General features: G+C 34.9%; 1 protein-coding gene and 1 long non-coding RNA gene across 5 annotated transcripts in view; one reads left to right on the forward strand and one right to left on the reverse strand.

The window, feature by feature from the left end:
• Positions 1-1,375: 1,375 nt before the first annotated feature.
• LOC126968847 (uncharacterized) lies at positions 1,376-5,338 on the reverse strand. Of its 2 annotated transcripts, XR_007730299.1 has the most exons (4): positions 5,101-5,338; positions 4,601-4,952; positions 3,359-3,544; positions 1,376-2,312 (listed from the first exon to the last, which is right to left on the reverse strand). It is a non-coding gene; the product is annotated as an uncharacterized LOC126968847 (long non-coding RNA). The 2 variants fall into 2 exon arrangements; XR_007730298.1 differs by lacking the exon at positions 5,101-5,338 and having other exon boundaries at positions 4,601-5,093.
• Positions 5,339-6,629: 1,291 nt separating this feature from the next.
• LOC126968807 (retinoblastoma-binding protein 5 homolog) overlaps positions 6,630-27,909 on the forward strand; it is a 30,403-nt gene continuing 9,123 nt past the window's right edge. The window contains exons 1-9 of one of the 3 annotated variants that reach the window (XM_050813920.1): positions 6,778-6,957; positions 7,031-7,056; positions 7,140-7,334; positions 8,567-8,773; positions 10,568-10,749; positions 11,647-11,766; positions 17,542-17,735; positions 18,607-18,782; positions 22,640-22,753. In XM_050813920.1, the coding sequence (XP_050669877.1) occupies positions 6,939-6,957; positions 7,031-7,056; positions 7,140-7,334; positions 8,567-8,773; positions 10,568-10,749; positions 11,647-11,766; positions 17,542-17,735; positions 18,607-18,782; positions 22,640-22,753 (1,233 nt within the window). In that variant the 5' untranslated portion in view covers positions 6,778-6,938. Of the gene's footprint in view, positions 6,728-6,777; positions 6,958-7,030; positions 7,057-7,139; positions 7,335-8,566; positions 8,774-10,567; positions 10,750-11,646; positions 11,767-17,541; positions 17,736-18,606; positions 18,783-22,639; positions 22,754-27,909 lie in introns of those variants that run through there. The other 2 variants (XM_050813922.1, XM_050813921.1) reach the window with 2 other exon arrangements.

A 27,909-nucleotide genomic window follows, 5' to 3' on the forward strand; every position in this document is an offset into this window, starting at 1 on the left:
AGTTTTTGGACGACCTTGACGGGGATCATCACTGAGCTTGACACGGATCATCACTGAGCTTGACACGTCCGTCGTTGTCGCCCGTTGTTGAAATTCAGCAAACCAGCGATAAATTGTGGTTTTGGATGGGGCTTCATCACCAAATGCAGAAATCATCCGGTCAACACACTGTTTTTGTGTTAAACCACTTCAAAAGTCATAATAAATCATCGCTCTAGAATTTTCTCGAGTCCGAGCTCAGAGGTCCCTTGTCAGTTGTCATTGTTCACTCTTATCATTGTTCAATCAAAACCTTCATCATTGTTCAATCTTTTGGGCAAACACTCAAAACAGTAGGAAGAGCGCGGGGAGCTTCGAAGCGTGAGGGCGGTATTTATTTTCTTCTTTAATTTTAAATTATATTTCTTTATTACTTTTTGAAATTATTGTACATATTTTTATAGTTCTGACTTTTCTTTAAATTTTTAAGATATTTAATAGTAATTGGCTAGGTGTTTCGTAAGTTTTTTTAAGTTTTGGCGCTAACTTTCGCGCCATGTCTAAGCGAAAGAAAAAGGAGAAACCTCCTGATGAGGAACTCCCTTTGTTCTCTTCTAGTGAAGAGTATAATGAAATAGAAAATGAAGCCACAAAATATAAACCATACATGGTGTCTGATTATAATAGAAGATAGCGCGGCAGGTTATGAATTTATCGTATTCATCAAAGTAAAGAGGAAAAAAAACCTATCGGAACACGTGATATGCTAAGCCTGAGCAGTTGTTTCCAACGTTTTGTGAAGGGAATTAAATATTTAAAATAAATCAACAAATATAAAATCGGTGTAATCTTTATAAAGCCAACTTAGCTAATGCATTTTTAGATAACTCTTCATTCTTAAAAGAACAAGACATTATCGCATCAATCCCAGCTTCATCCACTGAATTGACTGGAGTGATAACCTCTGTACCAATTGATATGTCTAACAAAAATATTTTTAAAGCGCTAGCATTAAGCACAAACAAAATTATTTGTGTCAGACGCATAATGAAGCGTGAGAGATTTAACAATACATTTTCATGGCAGCCTACTCAGACAGTTGCAATCACATTTGCAAGCTCCACTTCTCTTCCAAGACTATGTCTATCTTAAGATGTGGAGATTGCCAGTATTGCCATATGTACCTCCTGTGAAGCAGTGTTACCGATGTTTAAGGTATGGACATCTTGCCAAATTTTGTAAAAATGCTGAAAGGTGTTCAGTTTGTGGTGATGGACATTGCACCATCAGTGTAGAAAAAGCAGTATGTGTTCACTGCAAAGGGGACCATATTGCTATTTCGGGCAAATGCCCTGTAAAACAACAAAAAATCACAGAAAATAAAAACAAATTTATTTCAAGACCTTACTCATCTTTATTTAATGAAAGTAATTTCCCCAGCTTAAATAAAAATCCACTAGATATCTCTAAATTACTTTCAGACAAGAAAGTAATTAATTTGATAACAGAATCGTTAATCAGAATAATATCATTAAATAAAACAGAAAATATGGCAATTAACAGTTAAAATATTACAGATATTTTACATGCAACATTAAAAAACAATAACACCTAACATATCAGACTCTCAAAGTATTTTTTTTTATTGACTAAGAATTTACTGAAAAACATTTTTTTCAATTCAAATTCAATTTCAACACCCTAAATATTATGCAGTGGAATGCTCAAAACATTATGCATAGTAAGAATGTTATCGAGAAATTTCTTAGTGATAAACAAATTCACATAGCTTTAATTTCAGAGACCTGGTTAAAACCTTCTATGAAACTTAGTATAAAAGGCTATACCATTGTGAGAAATGACTGTGGTAATGCTCATAATGGTGTGGCTGTTATAGTTCATAATAGTATTCATTTTCAAAATCTAATTACTTCATATGATGATTTAATACAAAATATTGTTATACAAATTAACCACAAATTAATATCAATAGTAAGCTTCTATAGTCCTCCACATTCCACTCCTAGTTTTACAAAATCAAAGTTGAATAATTTAATAAAGTCCATTCCTGGTCCAAGGATAATAAATAACTGGTGATTTTAATGCACATAATACTCTTTGGGGTTGTGGAAACACAGACACTCATGGTAGAGATATCTTAGATGTCATGGAGGAGAATGACTTGGCACTTTTGAATGATGGAAGTCCCACTACAGTTGGCTCAAACAGTTGGCGGCCGAATGGTCTTGATTTGACAATGGTATCCTCTTCATTACTTTTCTCTTGTGAATGGAAGGTCTGTGATTCCCCTTTAGGTGGATATCATCTTCCCACTGTAACAGAATATACATTTGATTATATTAGTCATTTACCAGTCATCTCAAATCATCCCTAATCATTTCAATCCAAAATTGGTAGATTGGCCTATGTACAAAGAAAATATTAACCAGTTAGTTACAAAATTTGTAGTGGATCCAAATGATCCATTAAATTCATATAATCAATTTTGTGTTACTTTGCTTTCTACTGTTAAAAATTCATTGCCTAAATCAAGAATTAACAATAATAATCTAAATAGTAAAAATATTCCACATGATAAAAGTAAGAAAATATTCTTGCCTTTACCTTGGTGGAATGCAAAATGTTCAAAAGCTGACTGCAAACATGCCTATGTTATATTCAAATCATACCCTACTTTATAAAATTACATTTCATTCAAAAAGGCCCAAGCTTTGAAAAAAGTTGTATTAAAGAATGAGTGTCGACTGGCTTGGAAACACTTTTGTAAATCTTTATGTTGTTTGGTTCCGAGTAGAGTGTGGGAAAAATGCGAAAGTTTAATAAAACTTATAATACAATAAAACAATTCATTAATGATGATTGGGTTACAAATTTTCTTCAAAAATACCCACCTGATACAGTAGAGAACACTTCTATCTCAAATAGTAGCCTTAAGTCATTGCCCTCCAATTCATATCTGACTGATAGCTTTACAATAGTTGAATTACAGGCAGCTTTGGAATCAAGAAAGAATACTGCTTGTGGACTTGATGGCATATCTTATAAAATGTTACAGTTGTTAGATACATCAAACTTACAAATTTTTTTGGTAATTATTAATTCAATCTGGATATTTAACACCATACCTCGCGAATGGAAAGTTGATTGTTTGGTACCAATACTTAAAGTGGACAAAAACTTGGTGATCACTTAACAACAGGTGACCCATACGCTCGTTTGTCCTCCTATTCCATAAAAAAAAACCCTAATGAGGCAGATTCTTATCGCCCAATTACTTTATCATCTTGTTTTGGAAAAATTTTTGAACAATTATTAAAACAAAGGATTGAATTTTATGTTGAACATAATAGCATATTACCAAGCAATCAGTTTGGATTTCGCCGTGGTCGCTCTGCCAGAGAGAGTCTTAGCCATTTATATTTGGATATTGATGATGCTTTTCAGAACAACAAAGTCTTAGTAGCTGTTTTCCTTGACATAATTGGTGCCTTCAACAAAGTAAATTTGCATATTCTTTCATCCATTTTAAGTTCACTCCAATTTCCTGGAAAAATAATAGAATGGATTTTTAATTTTCCAAACGGCAGAAATTTTTGTTAAATATAATAATAAATTGATTGGTTCAAGATATTCACATTAAGGTGTAAGTCAAGGTGGAATTTTAAGTCCCCTTCTCTTTGTTTTATACATATATAGACTGAATCTTGAACTTGGCTCTGAAGTTACTAATCTTCAATTTGCTGATGATTTAGTGGTTTATTTTTCAAGTACTAATATACAAAGCACTGTCAGTGTACTTAACAATGCCCTTAAAAACTTAAATTCATATTTTAACTTTCTTAATTTGGATATCAGTCCTGCTAAAAGCAACGTTAAAAGATAAAACCACAAAATTTTTAGGAGTCATTTTTCAATCTAATTTTAAATGGGATAAATATATTGATTATCTAACAAATAGGGCTTTAAAAGCCTATAATATACTCAAATCTTTAGCAGGTATATATTGGGGAACTGATCCAAAAATACTATTAACACTTTCCAAAAGTTTAGTATGGAGCCATTTTGTATATGGATATTTGTGTTATGCTCATAAATCATTACTAGTGGAAAAACTAAATAAAGTCCAAAATAGATGTTTATGGGTTATCATGGGTGCCATGATTTCAACACCCATCATTTCTATGCAGGTTGAAGCAAATATACCACCACTTAGTCTGAGGTTTAAATATCTCAAGTCAAGTTCGTTCTAAACTTGTTATCCTATACCAGACACCCTTTGCTCTTAAAATTAATTCATGCCTTTCATTTAAATCATCGTTCTTTTCTGGTCCAAGATATTGAAAAATTCTTAATTACAAAGCTAACTATGATATTTATAATAGTGTACTCTTAACTTGTTATAATGGTTCTTATTTAAGTAAGTTTTGCCTTATAGAGATAGTCATACACCACAAATTAAAATATAAAGAAGATGTCTTCAATGGTTTATCAGACTTTGTGGGTTATCAACAAATTTACACTGATGATGCAAAAAACAGTGAGGCAGTGGCAACTGCTTTCTATGATGTGACTGCAGAGAGAGGCTTAGGGTACAAGTTACCTGAAAAAGTCAGTATTTTCTCAGCAGAGTCTTCGGCAATATTAGAAGCTCTGAATTATATCCAAAAGCAAGTCTCTAATAAATGGGTTATAGTCACTGATAGCATGAGTGTTTTACAAGCTTTAGATAATCCTGGACTCAATTCTAAAACAAATTACATCATTCACGAAATTCGAGAAAAATACTTTCAATTATCCTTTTCAAAAAATATAGTATTTTTTTGGACACCTTCACATATTGGTGTTATAGGTAACGAAAAAGCTGATTTCCTTGCCAAATCCATCACAAACAACTCTTCAACTATACCTTTTTCTAATAAACAGATTTCGCCTCCACAATCTGATCTTCTAATCTGTATTAAGAAGGAAATTACAGAAAACTTTAAACAACATTGCTATCAAACTATTGAAACAAAGGTTTACCCTTTGTAATGCTGAAATTAATAATTCAATTACCTCTTCAAAATCAAGGAATACCATCCTTGATTTTGCAGAGGTAACCAACACCATAACAGAAAATTTTATACGGTTCTGTGTCGCTTACGTCTGGGCCATTGTCTATTTAATGTTCATCTTCATCGGATAAACCTTATCCCTGGCCTCTAGAGTATAATATTTACTAGTTATGGACATGGTTCAGTCTATTCACTTGATACTTGATATTGTAATTTAATTTGTATATATTTTAGCATTTCTACTTAGGTAAATTTTAATAATTATATATTATTTATAGGTAAATGCAACCTGCATTACGTATGTAAATACAGTAGTTTAATATATTTTAGTATTATTGTAATTATTTTTATATATAGTTAAAGAGGTAGACAATAGTTTAGTTTTAGGTACTAAGTAGTATAGCTAAATAGTTATTAGTAGCATATAACTCTAGATTCCAAATTACAATGGGGCCCCCATATTGAAGGATTGGCGAACAGACTTAGTTCTGCAGCATACGCGGTTAAAAAAATTAGACAATTAACTGACATAGGTATGGCGCGACTAGTATACTTTAGTTATTTCCATAGTATTATGTCCTATGGTATATTGCTATGGGGCAACGCTGCCGATATTAATACAATATTTGTGCTGCAGAAGAGGGCTATTCGCGCTATTTATAACCTAGGTCCTAGGGAATCATTGAGAGCATAATTGAAAGAAATTAACATCTTGACTGTTGCTTCTCAATATTTGATAATGTAATGTATGTTCATAGGCACATAAGTGAATTTGCCAGAAACTGTCATAACCATAATGTTAACACCAGGAACAGACATAAACTGATGATGCCTACTATTCGGCTAAGTCGAGTTAGTAAGTCTTTTGTGGGGCGATGTATATGCTTTTACAACAAGATCCCAGAAAATGTTCAAAACAAAGGTGTTACGTTATTCAAAAGAATTGTTAAAAAACAATTGTGTGGTAAATAACATAAATGACTTTCTTAATGATACCACAGATTGAGTATGGAGCGACCGCCCTCAAATAATAAGTTTAATTGTACAATGTTACTTTGTAAATGTTACTTTAATTGTAAAACATATTTTTGATGAAAAAAAAAAGCCCGCTGAGTTTGTTGCGCCCATTCTTCTCAGGCCTGAGGCATTCACTTTGGAATGGGTGGTAGTTTTTTTGACTTTCAAAAAGTGATTTCACATCCTATTTTGAATAAAAATATTTGAATTTGAATAGTATCGTAGCAATTTAGTAAATAATAAATTGTTATTTGTTATATTTATACCTCGTATATTATAAATCGACATTCGACATGACATTGACTTGAAACATGACAGTGAAAGTCAGAAACAGAAGAGAAACTCGCTTGAGTTATGTATTAACAATGAAATGACATTAAATTATTTGAGACCCTGGACGGGAAAATATAACTAGAGACTTGGCTACAGCCTTTAAAAAAATATGATCGGACTTGACCTAATATTGCGAAGAAACTGATATACTTCTGAATTTCGAAACAAGAGACTTGGCTACGGCCTTTAAAAAAATATGATCGAACTTGACATAAATTGTGAAGAAACTAAAAGAAAAAAAAGCATTTAAAAACGACGAAGAAATGGCTGTATGGGCTTGAACCCTTTGCCTGTCCTAATATTGGACGAAAAAAATCAAAACAGTAGGTAGCAAAGAGTATAATAATATATGTAGTTAGCAAAGCAATTTTGAATTCACATTTCACACAAGTGTAAACAATAACAAGTTAACAACACAAGGTGTTGAAAGTTCAAACATTAAATATTATTTTATTTCTTCTTCAATTGCAATTGTTATTTAAGAGTAACTCACTTGTGTTAGTGTTTTAATTTCAGTATTTATAACAATTTACTATGAACTTGGAATTGTTAGGTAAACTTTTTATTGTGTGTATCAAATTTAATTTAATTTCGGTTAAGATTTATATGTGTCCGTTATGTTACAGAATCATTTGGTCAAAACTATCCCGAAGTAAGTTAAATTGGCATAATCCGCAGTATATTTTTTTGGGTGTACAGACTACGCATAATAACAGTACGTTTTCTGCTTTTCAGGAATTCGATGGAACACTAGATTCTATATCTTTGGCAGCTACTTGCGCTTTTAATCGTCGCGGTACTCTCTTAGCCGTGGGATGTAATGATGGAAGGGTGTTTATTTGGGACTTTCTCACTAGAGGGATAGCAAAATCCATCTCGGCACATGTTTATCCAGTCTGTAGTTTAAGTTGGTCTAGAAACTGTAAAAAGGTATTGCTGTTTTATAGCTTATTATATTATTACAAAGAACAGTCATCAATGCTTTATTTATCTCTTGTGAGTCTTAAAATTATAAAAATATTTCTTAAGATGTCAATCTTACCTAGCAAATGCATTACTTATATTTAGCTGCACATATATGTGCACATATGACTATTTTAAAGTATAACTAACTATAAATTACTTGCTCACCTTTAAGTTTTGTGTGCAAACTTCTGAGATAAACTGGCTGAATAAGAAGCATAATAATATTTTTTTGAAAATGAAAGCTGAAGAAGAATAATAATTTTTTGTCTGGTTTTACAAATAAATATGTATTTGCTATATAATATTTTACAAGAAGTAAAATCTACTTGAATTTTCAAAATGTAGTTAGCCATTTTAACAGATACTATAATTTTCTCCAAATTATAAGTTAATAGTCATGATGCAATATTAAAAAGTGCTATATCCTTAAGAGTAATCCAGCTGACACCTTTTTGTCTGCTAGATTTTATCCAGTATGTTGATATTGGATTATATTATGTTATAAATGGTGTCATAGTAAAAAGTGTTTACACCTGCAGTTTAATTGGTACGATGCTTTTGACTGTAATATTTATAAGTTACCAATGAACATGAAGGCATCACGGACGAGAAAAAATAAGGACTCTGTGACACCTTACATAACAGTGAGGCACCAAACCAAGTCCGGTAAATGTGTAAATACATAGCTCCACACATACACTTACACTAATACAAGTTGATCGGCCGCCATTATGAGATTTGCCATCGTCTGTGACAGATCAGTTTGCATCACAGTAAAATATTTTATAAATGCCATAGTGCATTGTGAAAAAGTGAAAAAACAATAATATAAAAGTATTTGTGGATATATGATTATTTAAAGGAGAAAAAATTGTGTAACTGGTATACCCCGTAACCGCACACACACTAGCATAAAGGTGCTTCACTTGCTAATATCATGGTGCGGTGTCCTTCTTTTTTTACTAGTCCGTAGAAGACATAACATGCAAAATATCAGTATATTGTATGTAATGTTCAACTTAAAATTTATTCATACTATTACACATTTTAATTGTTTTTAAAGGAATTTTATTAAGATGTTTTTCCATTAAATGATGAAAAATTAAATTATAATTTAAAATTAAACTTATTCTTCAAATGTAAATACTCTGCCTTATTTTTTAATTTATAACAATTACAATACAGAAATATTTCAGCTGTTATCATCATCAACCGACCACAATGTGTGCATATGGGATGTGTTGTCTGGTGAATGTGAGCAACGCTACAGGTTCCCTACTCCAATTCAGAGAGTTCAGTTTGATCCTAGAAATGACAAGCGTTTCTTGGTGTGTCCAATGAGGCATGCTGCACTGCTAGTGGATACTGATGGAGGACACAAAATATTGCCAATTGATGATGATGTGAGAAAACTATAAAAATCGTTTTTTCTTAAAGTTTCTAGATTAGATTTTAAATTATTTAAGTAAGTGATATAGATGAAATATTAATTGCAAAAATTATTAAGGCAATATGAGAAACTACTTTCAGTGATTCTTTATTCTAAATACTCTATGTGATTTTATTTTTAACCCTTCTTTGTCAGTTAAGGTTCAGTAGTCAAGAGTGCTAAAATATCAATATTGTGAACATACTAATAGCACTTTAATGTACACACACATACATCAAACCTAAACTCACACACCCACAATGGCATTCCTGTCCTGTAATATTTTTTGGAGATTTAAATGGTTAACCTAAGATTTTTGGAACTGTTGAAATTAATAGTTATAGGGGAGTCTGGCACAGGTGTTCCTCACTTATTAGTCATATACATTTTGTTATTTACATTATTTATTTACACAGCTTTACTGATGTTTTATTGGTCTTCTATCAACTAGTTTGGGACCATTCGGAGATCCTTCATCAGGTTGAGTATGAGACGGGATGTTATTGCGACCTACACTCACCCTGATAAAGGTCCTTTTAATGTCTCACGAAAGTTTTAATAATTTAATTTTGTTTGGGCCACTTTTGTTACTACCTCAGAGTGTCACCTTACATAACAGTTAAGCACCAAAACAAGCCGGTAAACGAGTAAATACATAGCCCCACACACTTACACTAATACAAGCCGATCGACCGCCATTATGATGATTTGCCATCGTCTGTGATAGATTAGTTAGCGTCGCAATAAAATATTTTAAAAATGCCGTCGTGCGTTCTGAAAAAGCGTAAAAACCATACTATAAAAGTATTTGTGACCATATATGATTATTTAAGGGAGTGAAAATTGTGTAACTAGTATCCCCCGTAACGGCACGCACACTAGCATAAAGGTGCTTCACTTGCTAATATCACGGCGCGGAGTCGTTCTTTTTTACCCGTCCGTGTTTTTAGGTATTATTTTTGACAGTGAACTTAATTGGACATCACACATAAATAAGGTCTGTGGTAGAGTAAATAAATTTGTTTATGTCCTGAGGCGCCTACAAAAATTACAGATTTAGATATCACACTGTCAGCTTACCATGCTCATGTTGGATCTTTCTTAAGATACGGTCTTATAATTTGGGGTAATGGCGTAAACATCCAAAAAACATTTTAGCACAAAAAAAAATATCCGTGCGATTTGTTGAGTAGGTCCGTACGAATCGTGTAGACCGCTGTTTATTAAATTAAAATTGTTAACCTTGTGCCTATATATTTACGAAATTAGTATTTTTGTAAAGAGACATTGGAAATGTATGGCTGCGACCAACGACATCCAAATAGACTTGTATATAAAAAAGCACCCAGTCCTATTTTGTTTACTAAAAATTGTCGATGCTATTAAAATGTTGAATATGGGTCCTTTTAAAACTCAATTATATGAATGGCTAATTAATTACAGTTTCTATGCTGTATCTGACTTTTTAAATTTGTGATTTTCTTTTTTATAATCTTGTGCTTAACTTTGACTACATATATATATGACATGTATAGGTATGTTGTGTAGATGCTAATATAATGTAACAATGAAATATTATGTGCTGTAACGTTAGAATTTTATTATAATATAATGATGTGGAGCTAATGTTATTTGCATGCCCTTTTTGGCTAATATGTTTATTCATATAGGATATATTGTTAACTTTCATTCACACATAATGCAAATAAATAATTATTATTATTATAATATATTATAATGTAAATATAAAGTGTATTGTTATTTTCAGGGTGATATAAATGTGATAGCATCGTTTGACCGCCGAGGAGATCATGTATACACCGGAAATGCCAAAGGAAAAATTCTAATACTGGACTCACAGACTCTAACTGTTAAAGCCAGCTTTAAGATAACAGTGGGCACATCTAGTACTACAGGCATTAAGAGTATTGAATTTGCTAGAAGAGGGGAGTGAGTATACTAGAAATTGTATTCTGTTCTTGTTTCAGATTTAATCAAGTCATCATTTAAGGATCATTGTGATGTAAACAATATATATTTTATAGGACATGACCCGGTACATGACACCACCGCTAGCAAGGTGTGTGCGCTTTTTCATGTCATATTGTTCTGGCAACACTGCACAAAGGCATAAAAGGCATTTATTTTCTCAAAATTGATTCTTTTAGAATTATTTTTGATGTCACTGCAAACACTACCACCTCTTCGGAAACAAATGGCACTCTGACAGAGAAGAAATGGAGCAAGAAATTTTTCCAGCATTCTTTTTTGCGCTCTTTAATATCTTTTTGTATGCTGTCATTGTTACTATAATGTAGGCCCGATCTGAGTAGTAGGATTTAATAAACCCATTTTTAATAAAACATTTAAATTTATTTACATATACAGCCTGAACAGTGACTTAGATTTTATCATAAAAGTGTATACATTTACCGTTAAAGCTATACGATAAAGCTATAAGATACATAATCTTATGAAGCCTACTAGAATTAGTTACAAGCAATCTCTTATTTCTAGTGTTATAATAATGAAAATCACTATTTAGAGCAAAAAGGTGACAATTCTTGTGAACATACTAATATTAAATTTTCATAAATGAACTGACAATGAACAGTCATAATAATATTTATTTCTTTGAGCTTTGCTTTGAGTGACTGTCTATAACCGATGACTCCACAGCAAAATACCGTGTGTCATGATGCTGTGAAAATAACTGTCTAATTCCAACAAGGATGCTCATAACATAGTTTGACTGTATGTAGTAGAAAGATCGCATAATATAATATAGATGAAGACCTTTTTTCAAACGCGCAAAATTAATTAAGTAAATAATGTTTCACATCGCAGCTGTTTCCTGGTGAACACATCGGACCGAGTTATTCGAGTATACGACACAAACACTGTCTTAAAGTGTGGCCTTAACGGGGAACCAGAGCCTATACAAAAACTACAGGATCTTGTCAATAAGTACGTAATCATTTTCCTTCGTAAGATATCGTTTAAAATAGGGGTCCAATTATGAAATAGCTGTTTTAATGTATTTTTTTTATTTTTTTATAACTGGCTCCGTCGACTGAATGTCGACGATTCGGCCAACGTCAAGGTGGAGAGATTTTTTATTTTAATTTAGCTGATTGAAGTATATAAAGAGCTGATTTAAAAGGAAATGATTGGTTGATATAGCTGTGGTTTTATTGTGAACTGAAGAATAGGCAACAAGAGTTAGTATGGTTAGTAATAAACACCCATAACACAACAATATTAACTACCTTGTTAGTATCTAATCTAAGTTTAAGGGAGAAATGTGTGAATGTAAGTGGGAATATGTGCCTAATAGAAGTGTAGAAAGTATGAAGGATAGAAATTACAATTTAATATTATTGCGGGAGATAAATTTGTAAAGAATCTTTATGAAAGGGGAATGGCATAAAGTAAGAAGAAAAGGGATGTTGATGGGGCGAGGGATATCCTTCGGTAGAAGGTCATATAAAAGAATTGACAATTTAGGGCAATAGAAAAAAATATGTTCAAGAGTACCTTCCTCAAGGCCACATTCACATATAGAATGGTCCCTTACCCGGATCTTGGCCAAAAATACGGGGGAACAGACAAATCCCGAGCGAAGTCGTATGATGACAGAAGTGAAAAGTTTATTTTGTTTTTTTGAGGAAAGAACCAGGGCTTAGAGGGGATAAAGGGTTGGATAGAACCATAGAATTTACCTTTAGTTTGTTTTGTGATTTGCCATAAAGCATTCCATGAATCAGCCAGAAAGTGTTTAGACATAGCGCGTAGATCTCGAGGAAAACAGTAATTAAATTTTAATGTTCCAGACTGAATCGCGTCTTTAGCGCACGAGTCTGCAATTTCATTGCCAGTTATCCCTAGATGACTAGGTATCCAAGCTAATGCAACTTCTATTCCCATTATGTGACATCTGTACAGGGATGCCTTTGTTCTTAAATTAATTGTAAATGTTTGAAGATTTGAAAGGATTTTTTGTTAGGTCCAACAAGCAGCTTAATGAGTCAGACAAGATTAAAGCCTTGTTGATCTTATGTGATTCAACATATGACACCGCCTCTGACAGGGCAATTGATTCGCCAGTAAAGATGGAATTCTGCGGGGGACTTTTGTAATTTAGAATTATACGGAACTTAGGGATCCAAACTGCAGACCCAACCCAGCTATTATTGGATAATTTGGATGTGTCCGTGTACAACTTCACCTAATCAGACCAATCAGAAGATAGAATAGAATTAAATTTTCTATTGGCTTCAGGGCAGTGTTTAGTAATTCCAAAGTCAAAGAAAATTTTAGGTTGGAAAATGAGAGACTGATATTCTACTTCAAAGACTGATAAGGCTGATTGGTAAATGGGAACTGGAAAGGCTTTAAATTTAGTATAAGAATTAATTAACGGAGGCGGATCTTTATGAGACCAATAAAAAGAAGTTTGAATAGTTAGAGACAAAGAGTGCAGAATATCAAGAAGGGGGTGTGCGCTGATTTGGATTACGTTAGTTAGGAATCTATCGGCTAGGTACTGACGGCGAAGCTGAAGAGGTGGGTCTACACACTCCACTTGGAGAGCGTTGACGGGAGAACATTTCATAGCACCAGTTATGATTCGTAAGCATTTGGACTGGATTTTCTCTAATTTGGACAGGGCTATTTTGCTACACGGCTCAAGTAGAACGAAAGCATTGTATAAAAGTTTTTGACAAAATGGGTGGGCACCCCAGCGTACCCCCGAAAGGGCCCTCATAACGTTTACACCCCTCTCACATTTCTTAACAATGTACTTCAAGTGGTGAATACCGGAGAGCTTAGAGTCAAGAAAAAGACCTAGGAATTTAACATTATCCTTAAACGGGACTGATTCATCACCTACTGAGAGATTTATGACCGGTATAGTGCGTTTTCGGGAAAAAATAACCGCAGTACATTTGGGAACAAAAAGAGTGAGGTTGTGGTCTAAGAGCCATTGATTCAGATAATATAAAGCAGAATTTAAGCAAGATGATGAATAGTTAAAAGAAGATGAGATGGAGTATAGTGCTATATCATCAGCATATTGAAGAATTTTGCAGAATGGGCTAACAGTAAGGCCTAGGTCAGAAGTATATATATATATTATATAGGATATTACTTAACACAGAACCCTGTGGGAGGCCCTTCCAGACAGTTCGAGGTGGGAGGAGCGTTCTTTGATGGCGGACGGAAATAGAGCGACCCATTAACATATTACAAATGATATTGATCAACCTAACAGGAATACTCAGCTGGTGCATTTTCTGCCTGAGTAGAGGAAGGTGAACGTTGTCATATGCCGCTGAGACATCTAGAAAGACCCCAACAACATGCTCGCTTCTAGAAAATGCTAAACGAATTTCAGAAGTAAGGATGCTTAAGTTGTCCAGCATACCCTTACCTTTCCTAAAGCCATATTAGCTATTAGAAAGGAGATTTTTATTTTCTATTACCCATTCTAATCTATTTTTTACCAAATTTTCCATAATTTTGGCCAGAACTGACGACAAAGCAATGGGACGATAGGAGGAAGCAACCAATGGGTCCTTGCCAGGTTTAAGGATGGGTATAATAATTTGTGTTCTCCAAGAATTTGGGATTACACAGGAGGAGTAGAACGAATTGAGAATATTAAGAAGGACTTTTTTGCTAGTGGTAGAGGATTTACAAATGAAGGAACCATATACGTATATAAGTATACCATCCGCGCCAGGAGAGGAATCACGAATTTGATCAAGAACAGATGTTAGTTCGGATAAGGAAAAAGGATCGTTCATTTTGTCTGAGTCGGAAAGGGTAGAAATCGGATCGGGGGTAAAAAGGCGATCAGATTCATGGACGTAGGGAGGAGCTAGATGGTAAAAGAAGTCATTAATAAAAGAGTTTGGTTCATTGTTTGAAATGTCCGGCATGTCAAAACCTCTACGATACGTTTTTATATTTTTCCAAACGAGGGAAAGGGGGAACGAGGAGATAAGGATTCACAGAATTGACGCCATCCAAGGGATTTCTTTTTGGAAAGAAGTCTTGACGTGCGACATGATAATCTATCATTTGGAGTGGGGAGAGGGGTTGATTCTATGGATGGCAATAGCTGCAAGGCACAGCCGTTTGGCTGGGAAGAGGAGGGAGAGGAGATAATATTTTGGTGAGCCTGACGGTCATAGGATTTCCCTAACACTGGTTTAGGTTTAGCTGGGAGTAAGAATGTCTACTTGTAAGATGTTGAAGAAGTGCGGGGAGTGGAGGTCGCCGGTTGGAATTGAGAAGTTTGAGGAGTATCAGGGGAGGGATGAGGTCTGGACACCTCAGAATAAAGTCGTCTTTGTTTATTAAACCTGGTTGAGGCTTCCGAATAACTTATATTTTCCTGTGACATAACAAGTTTAATCGATTTTTGTCGAGCATGTTCGGGGCATTTAATACTATCGATGACCATATGACTTCCACCACGATAAAGGAAGCAGGAAGCCTACAAGTCATTAGTTGTGCATGAATCTCCGGAATGAGGTTGAGCGAATCTATAACATCGTGGCTGAGATCTGCATTGTTTGGCTATATGTCCAAAACTGCAGCAGTTACGGCATTGAATCGTGGGAAGCTGGTAAAGGGAAACTGGGAGAGAAGCATGGTAGCAATAAACTTTATCGGGTAGGGATTGGCCGAAAAAAGTTAGTACCACTGAGTTGGAAGGTACCCATGTGTGTAATGCATTTAGCCTTCTCGCTCGAATTACCTCTCCACAATTTACTGGTAACACTATGCCTTGAATAAGTTCTTCGAGGGACTAATCTGTAGGTATATCGCGGACCACCCCCATACGAAATATTTGAAATTTCGGAATATACGCAGAATATTTGTTACATTCTAGTATATCCAAGTCTAAGAATTTGTTAACTTTTTCAGCTGATCAATGATAATCAACTGAGATCTTATTGCGGCCAAGTTTCTTAATGCCTCCCTCTTTAATACCGGTTATATTATTTTTGTGGAGGAATTGTGCAAATTTAAGGATTTTCAATGCGTATCCCGACACGGGATCTGGCTCAATTTTAGAGACATATACAGAGAATGGGCCTTTGTCTTCATCAGAGTATTTAAGGTTAGTGTCAGAGTCAAAACCAGGTTTCGAATAAATTGATTGGATCGATTCTGCAGGTGTCCTTATCTTCTTGCCATCAGGTTTAGTTATCTCCATCTCTGCCGTTCTTTTCAATGCTCTTGATTTGTCTGGGAGTACCCCCCCCCCCCCTATCATCAGGCGGCTCCTCCATACTCACTTCCACTTATAATTAGAAAATACCATATACTTACCTAAAATAGTTATACCACCACCAAAACAACAATAACAATAAAATTCGGTTTCACAAACACCACGATCAGCGTTAACAAAAAAATAACCTAAATTCAACAACTGTTTTAATGTAATAGCTACTTCGAATTGACATAGAACCTTCATGGTTTCAGATTTTTGAGTGAAACTTTTATCACATGGTACCTATGTAGTTCTTCTTTTAAAAAATGTGCTACATTCGATTATCGACTTTCAGTTGTTTTTTTAATCAGCAAAGATGGATAATTCGTGATTTTTGATTACGAGTTCGGAACTAACGCGGCAGAAACAGCTGGCAATATCAATGTTGCGTTTGGAGAGGGGACTGCTAATGATCACACCGTGCGATTTTGGTTTAAACGCTTACGTGATGGAAAATTTGATTTGAAGATCGAACCACGTGAACGTCTTCACATGTGAATAACAATGAATTGAAAGAGATGATGGAAGATCCGAGCCAAACTACCCAGGAATTAGCGGCATGGTTTAACGTTACCTTACCAGCAATATTGACTCATTTGTCAAAAAAAATTAAAAATGTGTGATTTTACTAATCTGCTCAAAAAAACGCGTGTTGAAACTTGTGTTGCCTTGTTGAATCGATACAAAAATGAAGGAATATTCGATCGAATTGTGACATGCGATAAAAAGTGAATACTTTACGATAACTGTAAGCGAAAAATGCAATGGCTAACCCCAGGTCAAACGCCGCACATTTGTCCTAAAGTAAAGCTTACTAATAAAAAGGTTATAGTAACTGTTTGGTGGTCAGCATGGTGTTCTTCACTATAGCTCCGATCTAGTCAAGCAAGATGTCTACTGTGCCGAACTTCGAACAATGCTAGCAAAACTAGCAGTGAAACAGCCCCGACTCATGAATCGATCTTCACCATTATTGCTCCATCATAACTCGAGACCTCATACAGCACGAGGAATCGTTTTAACCCTACTGATCGAAACTGCAATTAGAGACCATTTGTTACTCTCCGTATTCGCCAGACCTTGCTCCAACGGACTACCATTTTATAGATACATACCAATGTATAGAAAATAATGGTAACTATTTTGATTAAATAAACATGTTAATTAAAAAAAAAACGTTTTTTATGTCTCAGTACAAATAGGCAATATCATACTTTAACCCCTGATATAATAGTAATTAATTTGACCTTCCCTAAACCTCCCATTTTTTGGCTATCTGTAAACATTCAGTAAAAAACAAAATATTATTCGAGAATTTTTAGTGGAATAGGCATAGGTACAGAGTTACCTGGTGGTAAGTGATGATCATTTCTCATGCTGCAGAGATTTCTCTACATCAAATGCATGTTGTTAATAATGATCCAAGGTTGATTATTTGTTCATTTTGATAACAGGACGACATGGAAGAAATGTTGTTTCTCAGGCGACGGCGAGTACATTTGCGCTGGCTCGGCGCGACAACACGCGTTATACATATGGGAAAAGTCCATCGGGAATCTTGTGAAGATACTGCACGGTACCAAAGGAGAGCTCCTGTTGGATGTAGTCTGGCATCCTGTGAGACCAATCATCGCGAGTATAAGTGCCGGTGAGACCTTTACTTTACTTTTGTATGGATGGGGGGGAGAAACGAGACTTCGGGTCATCTTATGGTAACCTTTCCGAACCAGAGGCTCACAAAGGGCTGTATTTTAGGGTTTTTTTACATTTGGTTGTATGTGGAAGAAGGTTTCTTTTAACAGCATTAAATTAAGACTACCTTTTAACTATTATCTAATTGAATAAGTTTGAGTTACACTTGTGATAAGAGAATACAAAAAACTCGCAAGATCTATATCAATAACAATAAATATAATGATAGAAACAAGTATTACCTTCCACGCCAGCGCGGAAATTTTTAATTATTCTAACCCTACTTTCTGTGTTCACGTTACATATTGTTACTTCTGTTGAGACTAAGTGGTACTCATACGTCACACACGTGTCGGTACATATTTCAATAATTAATGTCTCTGTGACGAATGAACTCTTGTAGGTAAGTCAGGATTCCACATACATAGGAATACGTCATAACGTTATTTGAAGGATAATATAATAAGAACTAACTAATAATGGAAAGGAAATTAAAATCATTATGTGAAGAAGCACCATTAACTACTATCACTGGGCTGTCACTCTGTTATTAATAATAAAACACCAGGTAAGTGCTTGTCGTAAGAATGAAACTGCTTACTTTGAAATACTAACAGTTCAATCCAAAGGATTGTAATTAGTGAGATTAGTTCTTTGTATGTACCTAATATATCTAGAAGGACACTTACATTTACCTATACTATATATATAGCACAAATAGATGAAAATATTTACAAACTGACTTGTAAACAGTACTAATTTTTTTATCAAACCGACATGAATGATTGTTATGTGAGAACCTTTTGACATATGATTATAATATTTAGGTGTTGTGTCAATATGGGCGCAGAATCAAGTGGAGAACTGGTCTGCGTTCGCGCCCGACTTCAAGGAGCTGGATGAGAACGTGGAGTACGAGGAGAGAGAGAGTGAGTTCGACGTGGAAGATGAGGACCGCTCGGTGGACCAGAGCGGAGAGATGAGAGATGATGAGGAGGTGGAGGTGAGTTGCTTCCATGTTAATAAATAATGGTATAAGCCTTTGTTCACACAAGATTTGCATTGCGTATTTCTTAACATACAAAATTTATATTGAAAGGAAAACATTATAAAGATTACAGTTAAATGATCATTTTATCTGTTTGCCTATTGTGGCAAAGGCCTCCTCCAATGTCTGCCATAAATGTGTAACACCAGCAGTTCTAGTCCATGTACCATCTCACGGATTTGATTTCATCGACTCGTCTCTTTAGAAAGGTCTACGGCTTTTCCTTCTCGCGTGACCTGTGCCGTAACTACACGTGTTCCTTCACGGGTCCTTCCAGCAAGACTCGGCGCCGGGTCATAAAGCTCGGTCTACGCAGTCTTGGTTAGAAACGAACGTTTCGGACTTCATCAGAGCTGAAGACTGGCCGTCGTCTAGTCCCGATCTTAATCAGCTGGATTATGATTTATGATCAGTTTTAGAGAGTACGGCTTGCTCTAAACGCCATGATAATTTGGTGTCCCTAAAACAATCCGTACGATTGACAGTGAAGAATTTTCCCATGGAACGAGTGTGTGCTTCTATTGATAACTGGCTTCAACGTTTAAAGGACTGTATGGACCAATGGAGACCACTTCGAATAAGATTTTTCTATATTTTTTTTTTATATTTATGTTTTAAACTAACACACTGTTAAAGTAATAAATGTTATTTGTTATAGAAATTTTTTTTTCTTTGTTTCAGTATTTCCGTCAAGTCTAGGTATTAACTTATAAACACTTATAAATATTAAATTGACGACTTGCATTGATAATTTTTTTATGCATGGTATGTTTTGTAAGTACAATTGTTTACATTGAATAGGCTGCAAAACTACTAAACCGATTTGAAAAATTCTTTCACTGGTGGAAAGCAACACTATCCCCGTAACATAGGCTATATTATATTTAAAAAAAATGTAGCCTTTTTTTTTATCCTCCTATCCTTATCTACTTTATTATTATTACTACAACTCCAATAAGGTGTAAAAAATAACCTCAAATAATTTTGACATCGCGTGCGCTGCGATAACTATTGATGATAGAATAAAATAATATACTATGACTTTATAGAACACATCATTATTTACAAAAAGTGTAGCGACAATATAATTATTATGTTATAGGTGTTCTTTTTGAAGTAAAACTTCTTTAGGCGCGACTTGGGGGTATCTCAGAATATTTTTCTGACGAAAGTAACGTTCAGTACTTCCGGTAAACTATATATATATATATCCGGCTAACTATACAGGGTGTCCCAAAACTCGACGATAACCTGGTACCGGGTGAGAGGTCAAGGTATACCAGTTATGAAAAAAAATAAGAAAAAAAATCTATGTCACTTAATCAAGCGAATAGACGTTTTTCGAAAATGTTAAAAATTTGACACCCTATGTCGCATTTTTAGGTACTGTGATCGCAATTTTCACAATTTTACAGTGATTTTTTTAATAATGTTATCTCAAATAACAGTGCTATTAATGGTACCCACAAATGAAAGTAATAATCATTGTTAACTAAGTAAAATAAATAAAATTTTGGTTGCCCAGCACATTATGCCCAGCCTGTAAGAGAATATTTAAACGAATTATATCCCGGTAAATGGATCGGACGCCTTGGACCAATTTCATGGCCCCCTCGGTCCCCAGACCTGAATCCAGTAGATTTTTTTTACTGGGGATGCATAAAAGAAAGGTCTACTCAAAACCAATTCAAAATGTAACAGAATTGCGCCAAAAAATTGATGCAGCATCAGAAGAAATCAATGCGAGCAGAAATTTGCAAGACTGGTGAACAGGTCATTTCTGAGGCGATGCAGAGGTTGTATTCGTGCTGGAGGGAAACAATTTGAGCATCTGCTTTAATTTTAGGAGGATAATAAAGTGTTACGATAATTTACCGGTTTATTTTGATTAAATTTTCCACGAGTTCCTTTCGCAAAAAATACGAAATAGCAGTTTTATTGGCAAGAAAAGTGGCAAGTGTTGTACTATTTTGAAATCTAGACTAAATTTAGGCCATCTTTTAAAAAAACTTGCCATAGGTAGTGTAGTATTTTTTTTTTCCAACGTAGAGTGTCAAAGTTGACTGACATAAATTTTATAAACCATAACTCGTCAAAATTTAATTTATTTTACTTAGTTAACAATGATTATTACTTTCATTTGTGGTTACCATTAATAGCACTGTTAATTGAGATAACGTTATTAAAAAAATCACTGTAAAATTGCGATCACAGTACCTAAAAATGCGACAAACGGTGTCAAATTTTTAACATTTTAGAAAAATGTCTATCATCGCTTGCGTGTGTGCTAAGCGACATAGATTTTTTTTCTTATTTTTTTCATAACTGGTATACCTTGGCCTCTCGCCCGGTACCAGGTTATCGTTGAGTTTTGGGACACCCTGTATATATACATACAAACTAATAACTTATTAAGAATCTGAAACCGAGTTTCCGGCAACAGGATCATCCTGCCACCACAAGCAGCGCCCGTTCACGAGCATGACGCATGAGCCAGCCATCGCCTCCTTCAACCATATTATAGGGAAGGGGACGACCCGTCCCATGGTGCCGCTACAAGCAGTGACATTTAAGCGAGCATGACGAAGCCTGTTACGAGGACTCAACCAAACAACAATAAAAGAATCCTAATCTACATATCATGCAATACCCACAAAATCCCTCTAATTACAATTTGACAATTCTGCTTAAACTTGTAATTAATATTATATTTTTACTAACAGTAATCAAAAGCCTTTAGGGTAATCAAATCAAAATCCATTCATGCAGGTCAAAAAAATGACTTTTTCTTTTTATATTCCCACCGCCTTTGAGGGTTGAGCTTTAATAAGAAGAAGTGGCAAGAAACTCATTGTGACAATCACTCACTCACAAATCTAATTATTTTTATTCAATTATTTATTAATAACACGGCTTTAATTAATGTAAGTATATATTTAATGGTATAAATTAATACTTCTCGTTTTTCAACTATTTTAGAATATCAGGGGCATATGAAAATAACATTTATTTATGAGCTTTCAGATAAGCAAAAAAAAAGTATATATATGTATCTGTTAATTATTCCTAAAGTTTATTATAATTAAATTTTACTTCATACATATACGCGGGTTAAGATTACACGCACACACTTTTTTAATTTTAATATTTGATTGAAATGTTGCTACTACGTGCCCAGTCCTGTTTGTACGCGGACGAAGTCGCGGGGTATCACAGCTAGTCTATTATATTCCATGTAGTCCAAACTACCCCTCAGAATGATTGTAAGATCAGTTAAGGGCGATTTGCACGATTGTGTCTTATTAGGTCAATTTCAAATAGGCTTAAAGTAAGAACTCTTGAATCGACAATACATTTCATTTATTGGCCTTAAGATGTTCCCGAAAAGTTTGTTTGCGGAACTACAAAGATGTTGCAATGGATCACAATCATCATCAACTAGATCACAAGACATTATCGGAAAATAGTAATAATACAGTGAATGAATGAATGAACTTGGTGTACAAGGTTATTTATTAATCAACTGATTTTATTCCTTCCTAATTTCTGGTATATATTTATTTAATTCTTTATGAAAATTATATAATAAGTGAAGGCCAAATAAAGTTATGTAAATGTTAAATTTATGTGAATATTCCTTTTGAAAAATTGATTCCCTCTATATTTACGCCCTTTTAAAAAATAATATGAATAATAATAATAATTCCTTTATTTCAGGCTACAAGGCCCATAAAATAAATACGTTATAGTCTAACATACATATGATATATAACTTAAATCTACGTCACTACAATTATGATCTTAATACTCAGGTGGACGTGACGACATGCTCTGCGGTGGCGGCCTTCTGCAGCTCTGACGAGGAAGGAGAGGATGAGAATCTCCTCTCGTTTCTTCCCATCGCGCCAGAAATCGAGGACCCGGAGGTATGATTCCAATGTGCTGTCAACGTTGAAGGTAGAGCTGCTGATCTGCTGGTCACTGTATTTAAGTCGTTGTGAAATAGGTGCTTGCTGCTGTAATTCCTCTGGCAAAAAAAGGAGTAATGGGCGGAGTTGACCATAAGACCATTCCACCAGGAACCACGCCAAGTATCACATCTGTACGCGCGGTCTTATCCTGTCATTTATGTTCCACGTGTCGTGGTTGTTTGGTATGAATAGCATCGGGGTCGCTTAACTAGGTCATATCTTACACTGAGGTGGTAACCCACACATAATATGTGTGTTGATGCGTCGACGATCAAACTTAATCTCAAACAAGCCTTGTAAAACATGTAATTGACGAAACCGAAAAGTGTAATCCGCACTTTTTTCGTAGCTCCAAATGTAGGCAATACACAGGATTACTGGTAAATAACATCTTTTAAGGGCAACTCAGGTACATATAACCTAAAATACTTACATGATTTATACGTCTAGATAGTCTATGACAGATGTGAAAACGTCGAAAAAAACCAGAACTAACCTCTATTTTGAGCAATTCACGCAAACCCACAATTCACGCATTTAAGCAAAGATTTGGAATATTTTCCAAAAAATTAAACAATAAGACAATAGTGGACTCCTCTAGCAGTGTAAAAACACAATGTAATATAACCTGATGCACCAAAACATGCAAGGATTATTAGGTAAAGAACTTGAACTGAGTTTCTTGCGCCGCTTCTTCTCTCTCAGAGCGCCATTTGTTTCCGAAGCGGTAGTAGTATCTAGTAGTTAGTAGAAATGACATCAAAAATAATTCTAAAGGAATCAATTTTGAGAAAATAAATGCCTTTTATGCCTTTATGAATCATAAAGATATACATATTTTATGTTTAACATAGCACTGGCTCAGAAAATATGAGCTCATCTTTAACTTCAGTGGTCATCAGGTGGCAAGTGCGTTTATCAGAGAAAAAGCTACACGTGGCGGCTCTCTTATTCTTGTAAGTAAATTATTTAAATTCAAAGAACGAGAAGATATTGTGGGCCTCTCTGTTGAACGTACAATTGAAATAGCCTGTGCAGAGCTCGAGCGCGCCATTGTTGTTAGTATATACAGACCCCCAGATGCAGTATATGAATTATTTGAAAGTGTATTGGAGGAGGTTTTATTAAAATTATCTGAGTCTAAGAAGTATATCATGATATGTGGTGATTTTAATATTAATTTATTAGAAAAATGCACGACCAGTATTAAATTCAGATCTTTATTCAAATCATATGATTTAAACAATTTTCTTAGAGCCTACTAGAGTAACTGGCACCTCCAAAAGCTGTATTGATGACATATTTACCAATTATAAACCCATTTCCCAGGCAAATTAATAATTAACAAACTGAGTTCAGCCTCTTTTAATATTGAGGTCAATAAATGTTCTAAAATTAAAAAGTTTACGTTTGTTCCTGTGAATAATAGGCGAATGGAGAAATATAGAGGCAATGTGTCAGTTAAACTCTCAAATTTTGATTTATTCAAATAAAATGTTAATCCCAATGAAATGTATGATATGTTATTTAAAATAATTAAAACAGAGTTTGCTTCTATATTTACTTCTAAGACAGTCAAATCAGGTGGTCTCCTGTCATTTCATGATTGGGCAACAACTGGCATTTATAGGAGTAGCTATATGAACTATATAGTGAGAGATCATTGTAAAATCATGATGCATCTTTTCTCGAGTATGTTAAAAAATACTCTAAATTATTTAAAAGTGTTTGTTCTATTGCAAAGTCTATGCATATCAGACAAATAATTAAAAATGCACCAAATAAAATAAAGATGACTTGGAATGTTATTAACTGGGAATCTGGAAGATTGAATACAATCTATCAATAAGCAATACAATAATTCAATCTCAGCAGGAAGTTGCTACTGCTTTTGAGATTTTTTTTTCTGAGATTCCAGTTTTTATCACAAACACTCTTGTCTCCTCCATCAGTGTTGCTGAGTCACTTCTTCTGGAAAATGTTAGAGAATGTCAACAAAGTTTCAATTTTAGTTTTGTTAGCCCTGGAGAAATAATTAAAACTTTTAAATCTCTAGACATGAAAAAAACTGTGATTTAAGAGAAATGCCCCATCATTTCTGTTAAAATAAAAAGTTCTATAATTGACGTCATATCTTGCAATAGTCTTTAATAATTGTATTAATCATGGCGTGTTTCCTGACCTTCTGAAACATAGCAAAATTACACCAAAATTTAAGTCGGGATGCTCTTCTGACCCGAATAACTATCGTCTTGTGTCGGCTTTGTCGACCCTTAGTAAAATTTTTGAATAAATTATTTTAGGCCAAATGCTTACTTACTTTAACACTCATAAGTTACTTCATTTGAAACAATTTGGCTTTACTAGGGGACGTTCAACAACGGATGCAGCTTTTCAAGAATATTTTTGATGCCTGGGAGGAATCGCAGAATGCACTTGGCATCTTCTGTGATTTATCTAACGCTTTAGATTGTGTTCAACATTCAACGCTGGTCTGGAAGCTATGTCACTATGGCATAAAAGGAACTGCGCTCGATCTTTTGATTTCATATCTAAACAATAGAATTGAGAAGGTCGACGTGAATGGCAGGAGATCTCCTGGGACTCCTCTCACTATGGGGGTACTACAAGGGTCTATTCTCGGACCGTTCCTCTTCCTTATCTATGATGATGAAAAATGATATGGTAGTATTGTTTTCGGACGACACTTCACTGATTTTCAAAGTGAAAAGAAACCAAGCTATGTATAACGAAGTGAACGATATTCTATCTGACATCGTGTACTGTTTTAGCGCTAACAACCCATTGTTAAATAGCTATAAAACGAAATATATAAAATTTACCGTACCAAATGTCAAAAATGTTGATTCGAGTGTTTTGTTAAACGGAGAGGTTATAAAACCGGTGGAATCTGCTAAATTTCTAGGCATTACTCTGGATTCCAAATTACAATGGGGCCCCCATATTGAAGGATTGGCGAACAGACTTAGTTCTGCAGCATACGCGGTTAAAAAGATTAGACAATTAACTGACGTAGATTACGGTGCGACTAGTATACTTTAGTTATTTCCATAGTATTATGTCCTATGGTATATTGCTGCGGGGCAGCGATATAAATACAGTATTTGTGCTGCAGAAGAGGGCTATTCGCGCTATTTATAACCTAAGGAATCATTGAGAGCAAAATTCAAAGAAATTAACATCTTGACTGTTGCTTCTCAATATATTCGTGATAATGTTATATATGTTCATAGGCATATAAGTGAATTTGCTAGAAACTGTCATAACCATAATGTTAACACCAGGAACAGAATAAGATTATAATGCCTACTACTCGGCTAAGTCGAGTTAGCAAGTCTTTTATGGGGCGATGTATATGGTTTTACAACAGGATCCCAGAAAATGTTCAAAACAAAATTATTACGTTATTCAAAAGAATTGTTAAAAAACGTTTGTGTGGTAAAGGTTACTATAACATAAATAACTTTCTTAATGAAACCACAGATTGGGAATGGAGCGAACGCCCTCAAGCTGTTAAATAATAAGTTTAATTGTACAATGCTACTTTGTTAATGTTACTTTAACTGTACAACATATTTTTTGATGAAAAAAAAGCCCGCTGAGTTTGTTGCGCCCGTTTTTCTCAGGCCTGAGGCATTCATTTTGGAATGGGTGGTAGTTTTTTGACTTTCAATAAGTGATGTCACATCCTATTTTGAATAAAAATATTTGAAATTGAAACTAACACAAAGTATCATACAAATCGCGATGTAAGACGTAGCTTGCCACATACACTAAACTATTCCTGGCCTGTTTATATCGGTTGTCTAACAACAAGAGACTCTAGCTATAGTTCGTCCATTACAAACCTGCGAACTGAGTCCTAATCATTTTTATCAGATCTCCCGCTCACACATATTGGCATATCTGAACTTTCGCTCGCACCGCTAGGCATCCCTTTATCGATGAGTTGTGCGGCATTTTCACATCCCTTTGACGTAATGTTTTATGACGCACGTTTGTAATGGCCCAACTATAGTGGTATTAATTACGCAGGGCGTGAGCGCGCTACCTGCGAACTGCTACTATGGTGGAAGCGAGGGGGCGGGGTAGCGGATTTGTTTCGATTGTAACCTGTTTTGGAACAAATCACTCAATCAGTACTCGGTGGATTGGGAAATATGATAGCTAGCTGGTTGTCGGTGTGACGTCATTCACAATGCTATATCGCTAGCCTAACTTAGAGGACAATGAAATGGTTCGAGTAGTGTTACTAGAGCTAAAAATTAAAGAAATCCCCACGAAAAATAAAAAGAGGCGTGTCGCCAAACGTTGTTAGTGTTACCGCCGCACTCATAGTCGTTCCTTATTTTAGTGCTAAGGAATACTTAGCTGAGTATACATTAATACGAAGAGCACACTGAAATTATCGGGAATAAGACAAACCACATGCACGGTATAACTAAATTGTATTTTATTATTTTTCGAAGTATTTACAGTTCAACTTAATGTAGGTACTTTTCCATTTGTGCAAACCAATCATTAAAACAGTTATTCCAGTCTGAAGTTGATGTTGATAAAATGGCTGATTTGTACGCTTCCACAGCTGCTACAGGGTCTTCAAACCGTTGACCGCGTAATAAATCTTTCATTCTAGGGAATGTAAAGAAATCGTTTGGGCTCAGGTCAGGACTGTACGGAGGATGGCCCATGAGCTCAACGTTTTCCTGCTTCAAAAAATCATTTGTCTTCCGCGACGTATCGGCTCACATTATCGTGATGTATGGTAATGCGAAGTTTCGGGTTATTTTTCGGAGTTCGGCTATCATTTCTGGCAAACAAACCGTGACATACCACTCAGCGGTAACCGTTTTGCGTTCCTGAAAAGGAATTGTAGCAACATGCCCCTTTTGCGAGACAAACGTAGCGACCATTTTCTTTGACACGCTGCGGGAGCGAACCACTTACTTTGGTTTGACCTGAAGACCCAAACTGCTGACTGATGTTTTCTTTCAGGTTCGTATGAATAAATCCATGATTCGTCACCTGAGACGATATTATAAACGGCATTTGACTTCCCTACGTTGAAGCGTTGCATAGTATTCCGGCAC

Source organism: Leptidea sinapis, chromosome 16 (assembly GCF_905404315.1).
Source record: "Leptidea sinapis chromosome 16, ilLepSina1.1, whole genome shotgun sequence".
NCBI lineage: Eukaryota > Metazoa > Arthropoda > Insecta > Lepidoptera > Pieridae > Leptidea > Leptidea sinapis.